The sequence below is a fragment of the Gorilla gorilla genome, chromosome 9 (assembly GCF_029281585.2).
Source record: "Gorilla gorilla gorilla isolate KB3781 chromosome 9, NHGRI_mGorGor1-v2.1_pri, whole genome shotgun sequence".
Lineage (NCBI taxonomy): Eukaryota > Metazoa > Chordata > Mammalia > Primates > Hominidae > Gorilla > Gorilla gorilla.
The window spans coordinates 82222601-82236435 of record NC_073233.2 but is presented as its reverse complement, the minus strand read 5'-3'; the positions used below and the strand labels follow the sequence as shown (position 1 = coordinate 82236435).

Below are 13835 nucleotides of genomic sequence, written 5' to 3'. Positions count from 1 at the left end.
GAATAATCACCTCAATGAATTAAAACATTAAACATAAAAAGCCCATGACTGTTAGTAATACTAAAAAAGCAGTTTATTGGTCACCTTTGGGAGTTGCTGGACTGAAAATCACACAGGCTGAAATTTGATAAATTCTAAATTTTCCTTCTGAAAATCAATAAATGTTTGAAACTTTCTCTTAATTTGTTCTGCCTTTTCTATATGAACTGAATTTTAGGGCTAATCAAATGGTTGATGAAGGATCATTATTTTTAAAAGAAAAATACAATAAATGCAGAAGAAATAACAGAATTTTCAAAATCACTATGTTGTGACCTCTAATAAATAATATATCTAAGTAATTCTTATCAAGGGCTGCTAAGACCCATAGGTGAAATGTTGATGGGAAATTTTTTGATGGAAGGATTAGGCTGACACTGGTGAATCTTAGTTTGACAGCATTAAAAGTAGAGTAGAAATTGTGTGCTTCCACCTGTGAGTCAATAGAAAATACACAGCACCTATTCTTGCCCAAAGAATTGAAACTGAATCTAATGTTACCTCTAAATGCAGTTGCCTATTTACAGAAAAAATAGGATAGAAGAGCATGTTAATACCAAAAGGATGCAGTCTACATACTGGAGATACAGGAAATTCTACAGGACAAATGGGCCAGTTTCTTCAATAAATTACATTTGGGTTGGGGAAGGAAGGGAGGAACATTTACAGATTAAAAGAGACTTGAGAGGCATAGCAGTCAAATTATATGGAACCTCGTTCAGGTCCTGCTTCAAGTAAAACAACTGTTAAAAGTATTTTTGAGACACTTGGGGAAAATTTGAACACAGATACGGTATTAGAGGAAAGAAATTATTGTTGATTTTGTTAGATGTAATGATGGTAATATGGTTATGTTTTTAAATACTAAAGCATTTTCATGTAAAGTAATATATTTTGAATAAATGAGACTAGATTGACAGACAATGGAAACATATTGAAGTGAGGTAATGGGTATATGGTGTTAGATATTCTGTCTTCCTATGCATATGTTTGAAAATTGTCATAACTTTATTTGTATTATTTATCTTATAATAAATTGTATTTTTTATGGGGAATAGTTAGTAAATGGTAGGTTAGGATGTACAAAATTTTGCTGTGGAAAAGACCAAAGAAACAGAGACTAGATGCTAATGGAAATGATGCCAGCGAGAGAGAATTATCCATGTACTAAAGTTCTCAAGTGAGAATTGATGGGGACCAGAGCAGAAGTAGAGGGGTTGACCTTTGATACAAAGAACACTTCCTCATTATTATCAGATGGAAGAAGGAAAAAATATGGGTTGTCGGTTTGGTGTGGGACGATTAGGAAGTTCCCATCAAATGGCTCTGTGTCTCAGTGATGTATGAGGTGAAGGGGGAGGAAAGGAATAAGGAGAGAAGAGAAGGTACTAATTAAGTCACCATCTTGGAGAGTAAAGAAGTAAGCTTTTTGGGTAACAAAGTAGGATTGCCTGGCAGCATTGGGTATCAGAGTGAAGCTGTTCAATCCTTTTGTGAGATTTATTCTAGCAATATTCAACTATTTTTGTGCAAGCCTGGAAAAGGTACACATTTGGGTTCAACAAGATTTGGGGTATTGGAGGGTCAAAGTAGCCAGACTGACATATAAGAAGGTGAGTGTAATTAGGAACTTTGCAATCTAAACTGGAAGTGAAGAAACGAGGGGTCTACTGGCAAGCGAGAAAGACCAGTTAGGAAGTGTTTGTGATGGTCTAGTGAGAGATAATATTTACTTAGATGATACAAGCTTAGCTTGTTCAGGGTATTGGCACAGCATATGGAAGGCAGCTGTCCAGGTCAGGAAGTTGAGCCACAAAGGGAGAATGCTGTTGAATTAAAACTCTTGATCTTTAAGTTAGTATTCATGATTTGTTTGTTTGAATATCTTAGACCTCTGCTGAAGGCTTTAATCACATTTTTCAGAATTTGATTGTTTTTAATTATATCAAAGGTAAGAGGTTTTGTAATCATGATCTTATGTTGATTTTCCTTTACAGGGAGTTAAACTCGAAGACCACCTTGAAATTTGTGCACACATCTTTTCATGGGGTCGGACATGACTATGTGCAGTTGGCTTTTAAAGTGTTTGGTTTTAAGCCTCCAATTCCAGTACCAGAACAAAAAGATCCTGATCCAGACTTTTCTACCGTTAAATGTCCAAATCCTGAAGAAGGAGAATCTGTGCTGGTATTTTTTTAAATATTTAAACTATTATTAGTTTATTAAACCATCAGAATAGATAGAACTCATTGACAATTCAAAGATTACTTACAAAAGCAGAAAGGACTGTAGTTTACATCTTTTAATTGTATTGGAGTAATAATAGGCTGTGTTTTGTTTGAAATGTCTATGGTGGGTGTCCCTACTTTTGGCTTCTTATTTTAAACGTAGCTGAATTCTATGCCTTCTAAAATTCCTATCACTAACATTGTGCCTACATACAGGAACATTAACATTGAACTTAGGTTCTTCAGTACAATCCAGCTTTTTGGGTCACTGTTTCAGGAACTTTCCCTGAGACTGGCAGAGAAAGAAAATGCCCGGGTAGTGCTAGCCACAGATCCTGATGCAGACAGACTGGCAGCAGCAGAACTTCAGGAGAAGTATGTAGAATCTGTTATTTGATTAAAAGCTTGAACTTTGAAAAGCAATGTATTTTAAGTCTTACAGGCTCATTGAAAATAATGAAAAGATAAGAAAAGAACCTAAATTTCCTGTAAATCCATTATCCTGAAATAACCACCTAAGTTGATACTTTGACAATTCTTTCCTGTCTTTTAAGTTGAAATATTTAAAGATGTATTTGTTTTTATTAAATTATGATCATAGTTTTATATCTTGATTATTTTCCACTTTAATTGTACAAAATGCTTCAAAAACTGCTTACAGTGTAATGGTTAAGTATAATGCTTACAGTGTAAGCATTTTCCCCTGACTTTATATATTTTTTGAAAATATTAATTTTTACAAAGACATAATATCCCAACAGATCGCTTTATGGTGTAGTTATTTCCTAACCTTTTTTTTTTTTGTTTGCTTTTTTTTTTTTTTTTTTTTTTTTTGGAGACATAGTTTCGCTCTTGTTGCTTAGGCTGGAGTGGAGTGCAATGGTGCTATCTTGGCTCACTGCAGCCTCTGCCTCCCAGGTTCAAGCTATTCTCCTGCCTCAGCCTCCTAAGTAGCTGGGACTACAGGCATGTGCCACCACGCCTGGCTAATTTTGTATTTTTAGTAGAGACAGGGTTTTGCCATGTTGGTCAGGCTGGTCTCGAACTCCTGACCTCAGGTGATCCTCCCACCTTGGCCCCCCAAAGTGCTGCGATTACAGGCATGAGCCACCTATTTCCTAATCTTAGTCCTCTGGGCTGCTATGTATTTTTACCATTATAATGTGACAAATGTCCTTAAATAGAAAGGCTTAATTATCATAATTTTTTCTCTCATTAAGTAAAAGAATAAATGTAATGATATAATAATTTTCCAAAAGACGTTGTACCATTCCTACCGTAAAATCACCCCTGGTCAGTTAGAAAAGAAGTAGTAATAAATGTTTTCTCAAAAATCCCATATGATAGTTTTTGATTTTTCCTAACTGAAGGATGGTAATTTTTAGGCCTTGGAGTCAAGAAGTTTTAATGAGAAGAAAGGTCTTGACATTGTATTTTCCTTCTCTCTACAGTGGTTGTTGGAAAGTTTTCACAGGGAATGAGTTGGCAGCTTTGTTTGGATGGTGGATGTTTGATTGCTGGAAGAAAAATAAATCAAGAAATGCTGATGTGAAGAACGTTTATATGTTAGCCACCACAGTCTCTTCTAAAATTTTGAAGGCAATTGCACTTAAAGAAGGATTTCATTTTGAAGTAAGAATCAATAATATCTGTGTGCTACTTTTAAAAACCTATTTCTGTATGTTAAAGACATCTCCCCACCAAAACTGACTTTCATTGATTTCATTTGTAATTCCCTAATTTTTCTAATTCTGTTAACACTTGTTCAGTCTCTTTTGATAATTTAGACACCTTGAGCCAAAATTCATCCAGTACCGTATATGAATTTCTGGGACTAAGATGAGATATTCTTTAAAAATTACATTAATATTTATTATTCTGTACAACAAATATCTGGTTTTCAGACAGGGAAAATATAGCTCCTGGTGACCCCATCAGTAACTCAGACTTCTCTCCAAAAAGTTGTGGGTGTCATCAACCCCTTGTTTAGGCTCTTCAAGCATGGTCTTAAGGAACTTCAAGTAGTCTTCTAAATTGCATAGTAAAACCCAATGATCCTACATCCAAAAAAACAAGCAGTGACTCTCTCTCAGCCCAGATCATTAACCTTATGACCTTAAGACCCTTAAGCTGACCATTTTTGCAGCCATGGGAACTAAGTTGCTTTTTCTCTGCCATCTTTGCCAAATATCAGTGAAAATGTCCCTGGACATTTTTCTTGAGCCATAATCAGGCTACAGGTCTTAACACTAATTGACTGAGTAAAAGAAAATTGTACCTGGCTTTATGAAATAGAGCTTTCAACCTTATGCTTTCTAAAACACAAATAGCAAAATAGAAGATACTGAAAGTTGATTCACACCTAAGATTCTGATGTTTTCCTAGTTTATGTCTATAGCAAGAAGAAGTATAATGGGCACAAAAGAGAAAGAAGAACAATTCTAAAGACCACTATTATAATTTTATTTGCTTGTTTTTGTTGTAGCAGGGAGGTTTTTGACTTTTTAATTTTTATTTTGTAGTAAGGAGGTAGAAAGGTGAATTAGGAAACAAGTTAATAATGGTGAGCTTTAGTATTAGGGTGTATCACATACTCTTTCTGTTGACTCTGAAACTCTTTCTGTGTCTTTAAAGTGAACAGTAGCTCATGAGATGAAAAGTCCTCAAATCTAATTATTTAAAGAAGTACTTAGTAACTGTCTTGGTGGTTTTATTAATAGTTAGGACACAGTGTTATGAGAAGGTACACTTGGTTCAAGCTTATGTTATGCTAATATTAAAAGTACATCACTAAAAAGCTTCATGACCTTTCATTGATTACTCAGGGAGAGTAAATCCACCAACTTTCATAGGCACTCTTATATTAGTGGTTGTAATATAGCTTAAAGGACAGTTTCTGAGAAGCAGAAACTTGAAATTGAATCTTGACTCCATCTCTTATATGCAGTATAATTTTGGGCAGATTGACTTATCTTTCAAGTCTGTGTTTCAGCGATAGTGTTTTTGAGCATTAAAAAAAGATAATGGGGCCAGACATGGTGGCTCACGCCTGTAATCCCAGCACTTTGGGAGGCGAGGCAGGTGGATCACAAGGTCAGGAGTTCAAGACCAGCCTGACCAACATGATGAAACCCCATCTCTACTAAAAATACAAAAATTAGCTGGGCGTGGTGGCACACCTGTAATCCTAGCTACTTAGGAGGCGGAGACAGGAGAATTGCTTGAACCTGGGAGACGGAGGTTGCAGTGAGCTGAAATTGCACCACTGCACTCCAGCCTGGGTGACAGAGCGAGACTCCGTCTCAAAAAAAAAAAAAAAAAAAAGATAATGTAAAGCACCTGGTTCAGTCCTTAATAGTAGGTGATTATAGTGTATGTGCTTATTCATGTTACTTTGTGACTATATGAAGCACCACTTATAAATGCTGGTTTATATTTGGTGTAAATCACCTAGTACTATAATCTATAAATAGTAGATCATTAGTAGTAGCAGTGTGTGTATTTATGGCACTTTATTACTATATGTCTGCTACTCTATAAATCTTTGTGGACTGAAGACTATAGTAAAGATCATTATATGAATGTTGTGTGCATGTAGTGGCAGATTTTTCTCTAATAGGTATTTGTGAGACAGTCACTTAACTAGAGTGGCCTCATCTGCATTTCAGGAAACATTACCAGGTTTTAAATGGATTGGAAGTAGGATAATAGACCTCCTGGAAAATGGGAAAGAAGTCCTTTTTGCATTTGAAGAGTCTATTGGTATGTAGTAACTATTAAAATCTTCGAAATTTGATTGATAATTTTTTAAAATGTAATTCTGTAGGAGGAGTTTTTTGTGTTCTGGTTTCATATTTTGAGTTGTAAAAACTACAGAGAATGAGAAATATGTAGATACATTTCTTATCAGAAAAAAAAAAGAACGAAAGTGTCCCCTAAATACACTCAGTATTGGTGAGTTTCATCTATTACTAGGCTTTTTAATTTCCTGGTCCTTCTGAAGAAATGTAAAACTATTGAAATTATAGCCTTAAGTTTTCCTCTTTTCTAGTGATGGTTTTCAATCCTCAGGTTTTCTCTGTGGAACTTCAGTTTTGGATAAAGATGGGGTGAGTGCAGCTGTTGTGGTTGCTGAGATGGCATCTTACCTGGAAACCATGAATATAACATTGAAACAGCAACTGGTTAAGGTTTATGAAACGTAAGTTCTACTATTATGAATTTCACATGCTAGATTTTTCTTTTATTGTCCTACCCTTAGTTTTCTAAATTTGTTTCTGAAGAATAGTTGATCCTTTTTTTAAAAGTATTAAAATTATGTGAATTAAGGACTGCCGCTTTCTATAAAATACCATAGTAGGCTGATCTTCCTTAATATATGCTTTTTAAAACAGTTATCTGAAATCTAATTTTAGCACTTTGAATCTTTGCACAGATATGGTTATCATATTTCAAAAACTTCCTATTTCTTGTGTTATGAACCACCTACCATCAAAAGTATATTTGAAAGGCTTCGTAATTTTGATTCTCCAAAAGAATATCCAAAATCTTGTGGAACATTTGCTATATTGCATGTACGGGACATTACCACTGGATATGACAGTAGCCAGCCTAATAAGAAATCAGTAAGTACCTTTTTTTTTTCCAAATAATTTAGAAAATTTCATGGCTCATGTCACCAAAAAGTCCAGAGGCAGGACAGATTTCACATGAGATTCAATCCAGTTTCCTCATGTTTACCAGTTTATTATAAAGGTGACAATTCTGGAACAGCCAGATGGAAGAGATGTATAGGGCAATGTACTAGGGGTGGGGTTGGGGCCTGGAGCCTCCCAGCAAGTCCACATGTTTACCAAGCTGGAAGCTCCTGTAAATACTTAAAAAAAAAGTTTTTAACAGTTTATTATAATTCATACTGAAATAGGAGATCAGCAGGACTTGTTTTCCAAGCACTGGTCATGACCTCACTGATCAAAACAGGATCTGGTCAAAACAGGATGCAGTAAAGAAACCAGCCAAAATCAGCTAAAACCAAGATGCCAACAAAAGCAACCTCTAGTTCCCCTCACTGCTCATTATATGCTAATTATAATACATTAGCATGCTAAAAGACACTCCCACCAACACCATGACAGCTTACAGATGTCATGGCAACACCCAGAAGTTACCTTATGTGGTTTAAACGTGGAGGAACCCTTGGTTCCAAGAACTCCTCACACTTTTTCTAGAAAATTTGTGAATAACTTGCCCTTATTTAGCATATAATTAAGAAGAAGCTATAATATAGCTAGCCAGCAATCCATGGTGCTACTCTGCCTATGAAGCAGCCATTTTCCTGTACTTTGTGGCTCTGATAAAATTGCTTTCCTTTTTTTTTTTTTTTTTTTTTTTTCCTTGAGACAGTGTCTCGCTCTGTCTACCAGGCTGGAGTGCAGTGGCATGATCTCAGCTTACTGCAACCTCTGCCTCCCAGGTTCAACTGATTCTCCTGCCTCAGCCTCCTGAGTAGCTGGGACTACAGAAGCATGTCACCACGCCTGACTAATTTTTGTATTTTTAGTAGAGACAGAGTTTCACCATGTTGGCCAGACTGGTCTCGAACTCCTGACCTCAAGTGATCTGCCCACCTCGGCCTCCCAAAATGCTAGGATTACAGGCATGAGCCACCGCGCCCAGCAGTTGCTTTCCTTTTACTTTACTCTGTTGATTCATTCTTTAATTCTTTCCTGTGTGAAGTCAAGAACCCTCCTGGGCTGAGCCCCAGTTTGGGGGTTCACCTGCGTCAATACTATAATAAAATGGTGAAACTTCAGGCCTGTGAGTTTCCTTAAGACTAGAACCCATTGTTTTGCTCCAGAGCATTTTTCAGTCTGCTAACTTATCTCTCTGACTTTGATCCTATCCTTATCACTTCCCAAATAATCATGCATACTACCCTCAGGGTAAGATGTGTGGAATGGAGGTGGGGGCAGAGAGAGAGAAAGAAAAAGAGAAAATGGGCAAGGATGCTAGATAATGTTGAAAATAACTGTAAAAGCCTATAATTTCAAAGCCATACATCTTTCTAATTTTAACTTCCTTTTCCAACCTTATTCCCTATACCTCCAGCCAAATAGAACAGCTTACTTACTTACCTACATGTATACATTTTTTTTAAATTTCTGCATTTTTGGTCCAGTTGTTTCCTTAGTTTACCCATTTTTCCAATTTCTACAGGCCCATACCTCAGCCACTATAAGACTTAAGGCAAATATCACCTGTTCCACGCGACCTCTAGGCCTCATAATTAGACACCTTCCTCTTGAGGTTTCATTACATAGTGTGCCTTCCTCCTATTACTGTTTTATGTCATCATTGTGTTGTACATGGCATGTTTCTTTCTGATGTACTTTTGTGCCTCACCAAGTTGCTGCCTATGTTGTAGCTGCTCAACAAATACTTAAATGCCATAGATTGCTGATTATATTCATTTTGTTATTGTTGTTATGATGATTATTAGCCCAAATTTCCATTTGTAATGTTCTGATGTGGTCTCAAGATTCTGGGGACATGATGTATTTTGGAAAATCTGTAGTTTATTGTGTAGAATAGTGCCCATATTCCATTTTTGCATATTTATCCAATCAACAAATATTAGTTCCTGGTGTTGATATCCTGTGTATGAGTATATATGTCTATTTTTCTATCTTTGTAAATCGCTGGAAGAGAAGAATCATGTTTTGCTTCTTTTTATTTCTCTAGTTTGCTGTGCTCAAGTAGCCTTTGGTATAATGCTTTTCTCCCTCTTAATTCTCGTTAAAGTGTATAATATTCATTATTCAGGGTGCTTTTTCATCTATTCTCTTCTGGTTCTTACAACAAGTTTGTAAGGTAGGTAGCATAGATGTTGGTATCCCCAAGGTTGCATAGTAAGTGTCAAAGCCTTCCTGAATTCTCTCTTTTCCATGTTTCAGATTAATTGATGTTCATCTGTGTATATTCATTTATCAGAATCCTTCTGTGCTGCAGGCACAGGTACACTAGGGATATAGCAATGACAAAAACACTGCACTCAAGAAAAAGTCTAGTGGGGAAATTGACAAGTCAATAGCAATTTACAAAATGATAAGTGCTACCAGGGGAGGCATGCATAGGATGTCATGGAAGAGACTTTGGGGGCTTATGCAAGACTTTCTAGAGAACTGTTCTGAACTGAGTTCCCAAGTATGATTAGGAGTTGGCCAGATGCAGGAGGAGCAGAGGGTGTTTCAGGCAAAGGGAACAGTAAGTACATGGTCCAGAGATGAAAAAGCATATTCTCTTTCAGAGAACCACAGGTAGTTGTCTATAACTGGAGTATGAGGTGAGAAGAATGGCCTGCATGATGAGTGGGTTTTGAGGGGCAAACTTCCAGGCAGGAAGATCAGTTAGTACACTGTGTCAGCAGTCTAGATGAGGTGTGATGGTCACCTGAATTCAATATAGGAGCAGTGACGGAAAGAACTGGATAAAGTTGAGTTAAATAAAGTATAGAAAGGACTTGCTACTTTATGGGCTGTGGGTGAAAAAGAAGGGAAGATCTCTGTGTTAAGTCACTGGTATATGGTAATGTACTGACCAAGAGAGGGGTCTCAAGGACAGGACTCATGGCTCAGGACAGCTGAGGAAAGGTACCAGTGTCAACCCCTCTGGCCTAGTACAACCCTCACAGTCCCCTCGAGATGCCTCGACAGACGGATGTGTGGACTAGCAAGAGTACCAGTGTTAATCCATATATTTAGTGTCAGTAAAACATCACTTCTTTTTTTAATTTTTATAAAAAATAGAGTTCTTTCTGCACCCCAGTACATGCAGGATGTGTGCACTCCTCTTTGGAGACGATTGATAAACTGCGAAAATGCTTCGCAAATATAGAGGCAGTTTGGACTTTGGAACTTGGCTTCCGCTTCTTATTCTACCACTTAGTTGATTGTCTTGAACGGGTTGTTTACTCTCTTTGAGTCTCGTCTGTAAAATGGCGGTAATACTTACTTTGCAGGATTATTGTTGAGGCCCAGAGATCATGCATTGAGGTATATAACCCCATGCCTTAACTATTCAGTAAATGGTATGTTTATGAATTATTACATATAGGTAATCTTCATTTGTATTTTATAATTCTTTTAAAATATGTTTTAAATTTTCAATTGTGGTTAAAAAAACACATAACATAAAAATTAACTATCTTAACCATTTTTAAGTGTATAGTTCGGTAGTGTTAAGTATATTTATATTGTTGTGCGACAGAGCTCTAGAACTTTTTCATCTTGCTAAACTGAAACTCTCTATCCTTTAAGCAATAACTCCCTATACCCCCTGCCTTGGCAACTGCCATTCTAATTTCTATTTCTGTAAATTTGACGACTTTAGATACCTCATGTAAGTGGACTATATTTTACAATTCTTGAAAATGAAAGAAAATGAAAAAGATGCCAAGTATAATTAAGCTGTTGTTGCCATTTTGCATAGGTGCTGCCTGTGAGTAAAAACAGCCAAATGATTACATTTACTTTTCAAAATGGCTGTGTTGCTACTCTTCGGACAAGCGGAACAGAACCAAAGATAAAGTATTATGCAGAGATGTGTGCGTCACCTGACCAGAGGTGAGAATTGATTTTTTTTAGATATACATACAAAAGCTTTATTGAAATATAATTCACATACCATACAGCTCATGCACTTAAAATGTACAATTCAGTGGCTTTTAGTATGTTCAAAGTTGTGCATCCATCACTGTAATCAATTTTAGAACATTTTCATCACCCCCAAAAGCCCGTAGCCATGAGAAATCACTTCCCATTTCCCTCCTTTACGGCCCTCAGCAACCCCAATCTACTGTCTTTCTCTATAGATTTGCTTCTTTTCTGGGCATTTCATATAAATGGAATCATACAATATGTGGGCCTTTGTGACTGCCGTCTTTTACTTAGTATAATGGTTTCTAGGTTCCACCATGATTCAGTTGTAGCATGAATTTATTCCCTTTTCTAAAGTTTTGTTTTTTATGGCCCAACAATATTCCATTGCATGGCTATGCCATGCTTTTTAATCCATTGATCATTTGATGGACATTCAGATTATTTGCACTCTTTGGCTGTTTTGAATACTGTTATGAACATTTACATACAGGTTTTTGTGTGAATGTATGTTTTCATTTCTCTTAGGTATATACCTAGGAGTGAACTGCTGGGTCATATGGTAGCTCTGTGTTTAACCTTTTGAGGAACTGCCAGACCGTTTTTTAAAGCAGCTACATCATTTGGGAATTGAATTTTAAAATTGTATTGAATTTCTATTCTTGGAAAGATTCTCTGAGCTTTAAGTATTATGTGATTAACATAAGGAAATTATCATCAAATAATTTATGTTTATTGCCAAATATCCATTTTCTATGTCTAATATGACTTGACATAATCTGTTCAGTTCATTTCCTTTTAAGAGGATGAATTGTGACTAAGTTAATTTCATAAACATATTCAAAGGCTACTTAAATGTATTAAAAGTACTGTCTCCTATAATATTGTAATTGCTCAATATATATTTGGGAAGGAGATTTTTTAGAATTGCTTTCAGAGTCCAACCAAGTTATACTATTTTGTATTTCCCCAAATCTTTGCATTTAAGGATAGATTTCATTTCCTTTGGGGGGGATAAAGAGCCCCTGAAGTCATTCAAAGCAGAATCTAAAGTAAACCAAATTGGGTAATGCTACATCTGGTTGAAAATGAAGGAAGATTATTAAAGTAATAAGAACTGATTTGTTGTGTAGCTTTTAAAATGACTGTAAAGGCAGTTTAAAAGAGGCTTGCCTCGAAATGTTCTGGGCAACGGCAGCACCTCAGTGATGACTTTCAAGGGCCTTCTTTTAAGTGCATATTTATTTTTTTAAACATCACATTATCTTAGTCACACCTCCTTCTGCTACCTGAAAGATATATCATTCCATAACATCTATACCGAATATTTTTCAAAGTATTTCAGGAAGCCATTTTCTCCTAACACCTGGTATTTGTGTTCAAAGCCATTTGAACCTCATTCTCCTGACCCAGGAGAATTCTTTAGATACACCATCACTCCTCTGTTTATCATGTGCCAAGGAACTCCTATTAATGCAGTTCACCTTCAGTTTGTGATAGCAGTGTTTTCTTTGTGTGTAATTTTTTTTTTTGGTCTTGTTTTGTTTTAACCAAGTGAATTTCTCTTTTGTTTACCAATTGTTTAATGACTCCATCAGGACCTCTTAAAAAATAACACTAATTTAAATAAATTTTAAGCCTATGAAAATAAATAATTCCAAAACTCTTCATCTTTTCCTCAGTGACACTGCTTTACTGGAGGAAGAACTGAAGAAACTCATTGATGCTCTGATTGAGAATTTTCTTCAGCCTAGTAAGAATGGACTGATCTGGCGTTCTGTTTAGGGGTACACCAATACGTCATGACACTGTGTGGGCATATGGAACAGAGCAACCGAGAACTGCATACATTGAACCTTGTGTTAGCATTCTCTCTCTATCTCATCTGGCCGAGTATCTTTTTCCTTTTATTTTCTTTCTTTTTGGTCAACTGGCTAGACTAAACAAAGTATAAGTTTGAAATGAAATGGTCTAGAGGGAAATGATTCAAATTTTTTCATAATTCAAACAAAAGTTATTACACTAAAAGTATTATAGTAACGTATTGTCCTTCCATTAACAGAAACATCACAATTCAAAAGTGAGTTTTCTTATTATAGTGTGATTAAGCCTAGTTCTGTATCTTGTAATTGTGTATAGCATGGTAAAAGAAAAAAAAAAAGACAGGTAAATGTTATATAATTATAGGGTTAGTTAAGGAAATTAGTCCATAAAATTGGCAAGAAAATGGTACTTTCCTTGATTGTTATGAAAAAGTGTCATTGTGACATCACAGGTATTAATTTACAAATTAGAGTATTTGAAATAGGATATTTAGCATTTCTGTAGTTTAGAACAGATGTTACAGTGTGTGGTTTTGGCATGTCTGTTTCAGGTGCCCTTGGTGCAGTATAAATTTACTGTATGTATTTAAAATTCTGATGTTTACTGAACATAAAACAATAGTGGCAACACTCCTATTGGCTTTGTTCTTATCAAATTTCTCAGTGCCTTCTCAGGGTCTGGTATGAACAGAAAAAACAGTGTTCCTGCATTTACCATAATTTAATCAGTCAATTTTCAGATAGCTAAGGAAAATCTTCCAAAATCTGTAGGTGCTTCCTCTATATCAAGTGAGTTTGCTGATTTTAAAATCTTAGGAATATAAATAAAGATCTTAATAAAAGCAAGCTTAATGTAGTTAAGGATCTTCATATTAGAATTGTGTCATTTATCAAACCTTTTATTACAGAAAAAAATCTGAACTGAGAAAGGAGCTCTGAATTTATTTGACAGTCTAACTTTTGAATTACATTTTTTTTTTTTTTTTTTTTTGAGACGGAGTCTTGCTTTGTCGCCCAGGCTGGAGTGCAGTGGCGCAATCTCGGCTCACTGCAAGCTGCACCTCCCGGGTTCACGCCATTCTCCTGCCTCA

General features: G+C 35.9%; 1 protein-coding gene across 1 annotated transcript in view; it reads left to right on the top strand.

The window, feature by feature from the left end:
- PGM2L1 (phosphoglucomutase 2 like 1) overlaps positions 1–13586 on the top strand; it is a 62166-nt gene extending 48580 nt beyond the window's left edge. Inside the window, exons 7-14 of the mRNA XM_004051796.5 lie at positions 2037–2226; positions 2545–2642; positions 3719–3899; positions 5936–6029; positions 6339–6468; positions 6703–6892; positions 10755–10888; positions 12604–13586. Of these exons, the coding sequence (XP_004051844.4) occupies positions 2037–2226; positions 2545–2642; positions 3719–3899; positions 5936–6029; positions 6339–6468; positions 6703–6892; positions 10755–10888; positions 12604–12706 (1120 nt within the window). The 3' untranslated portion in view covers positions 12707–13586. The remainder of the gene's footprint in view (positions 1–2036; positions 2227–2544; positions 2643–3718; positions 3900–5935; positions 6030–6338; positions 6469–6702; positions 6893–10754; positions 10889–12603) is intronic.
- Positions 13587–13835: the final 249 nt, after the last annotated feature.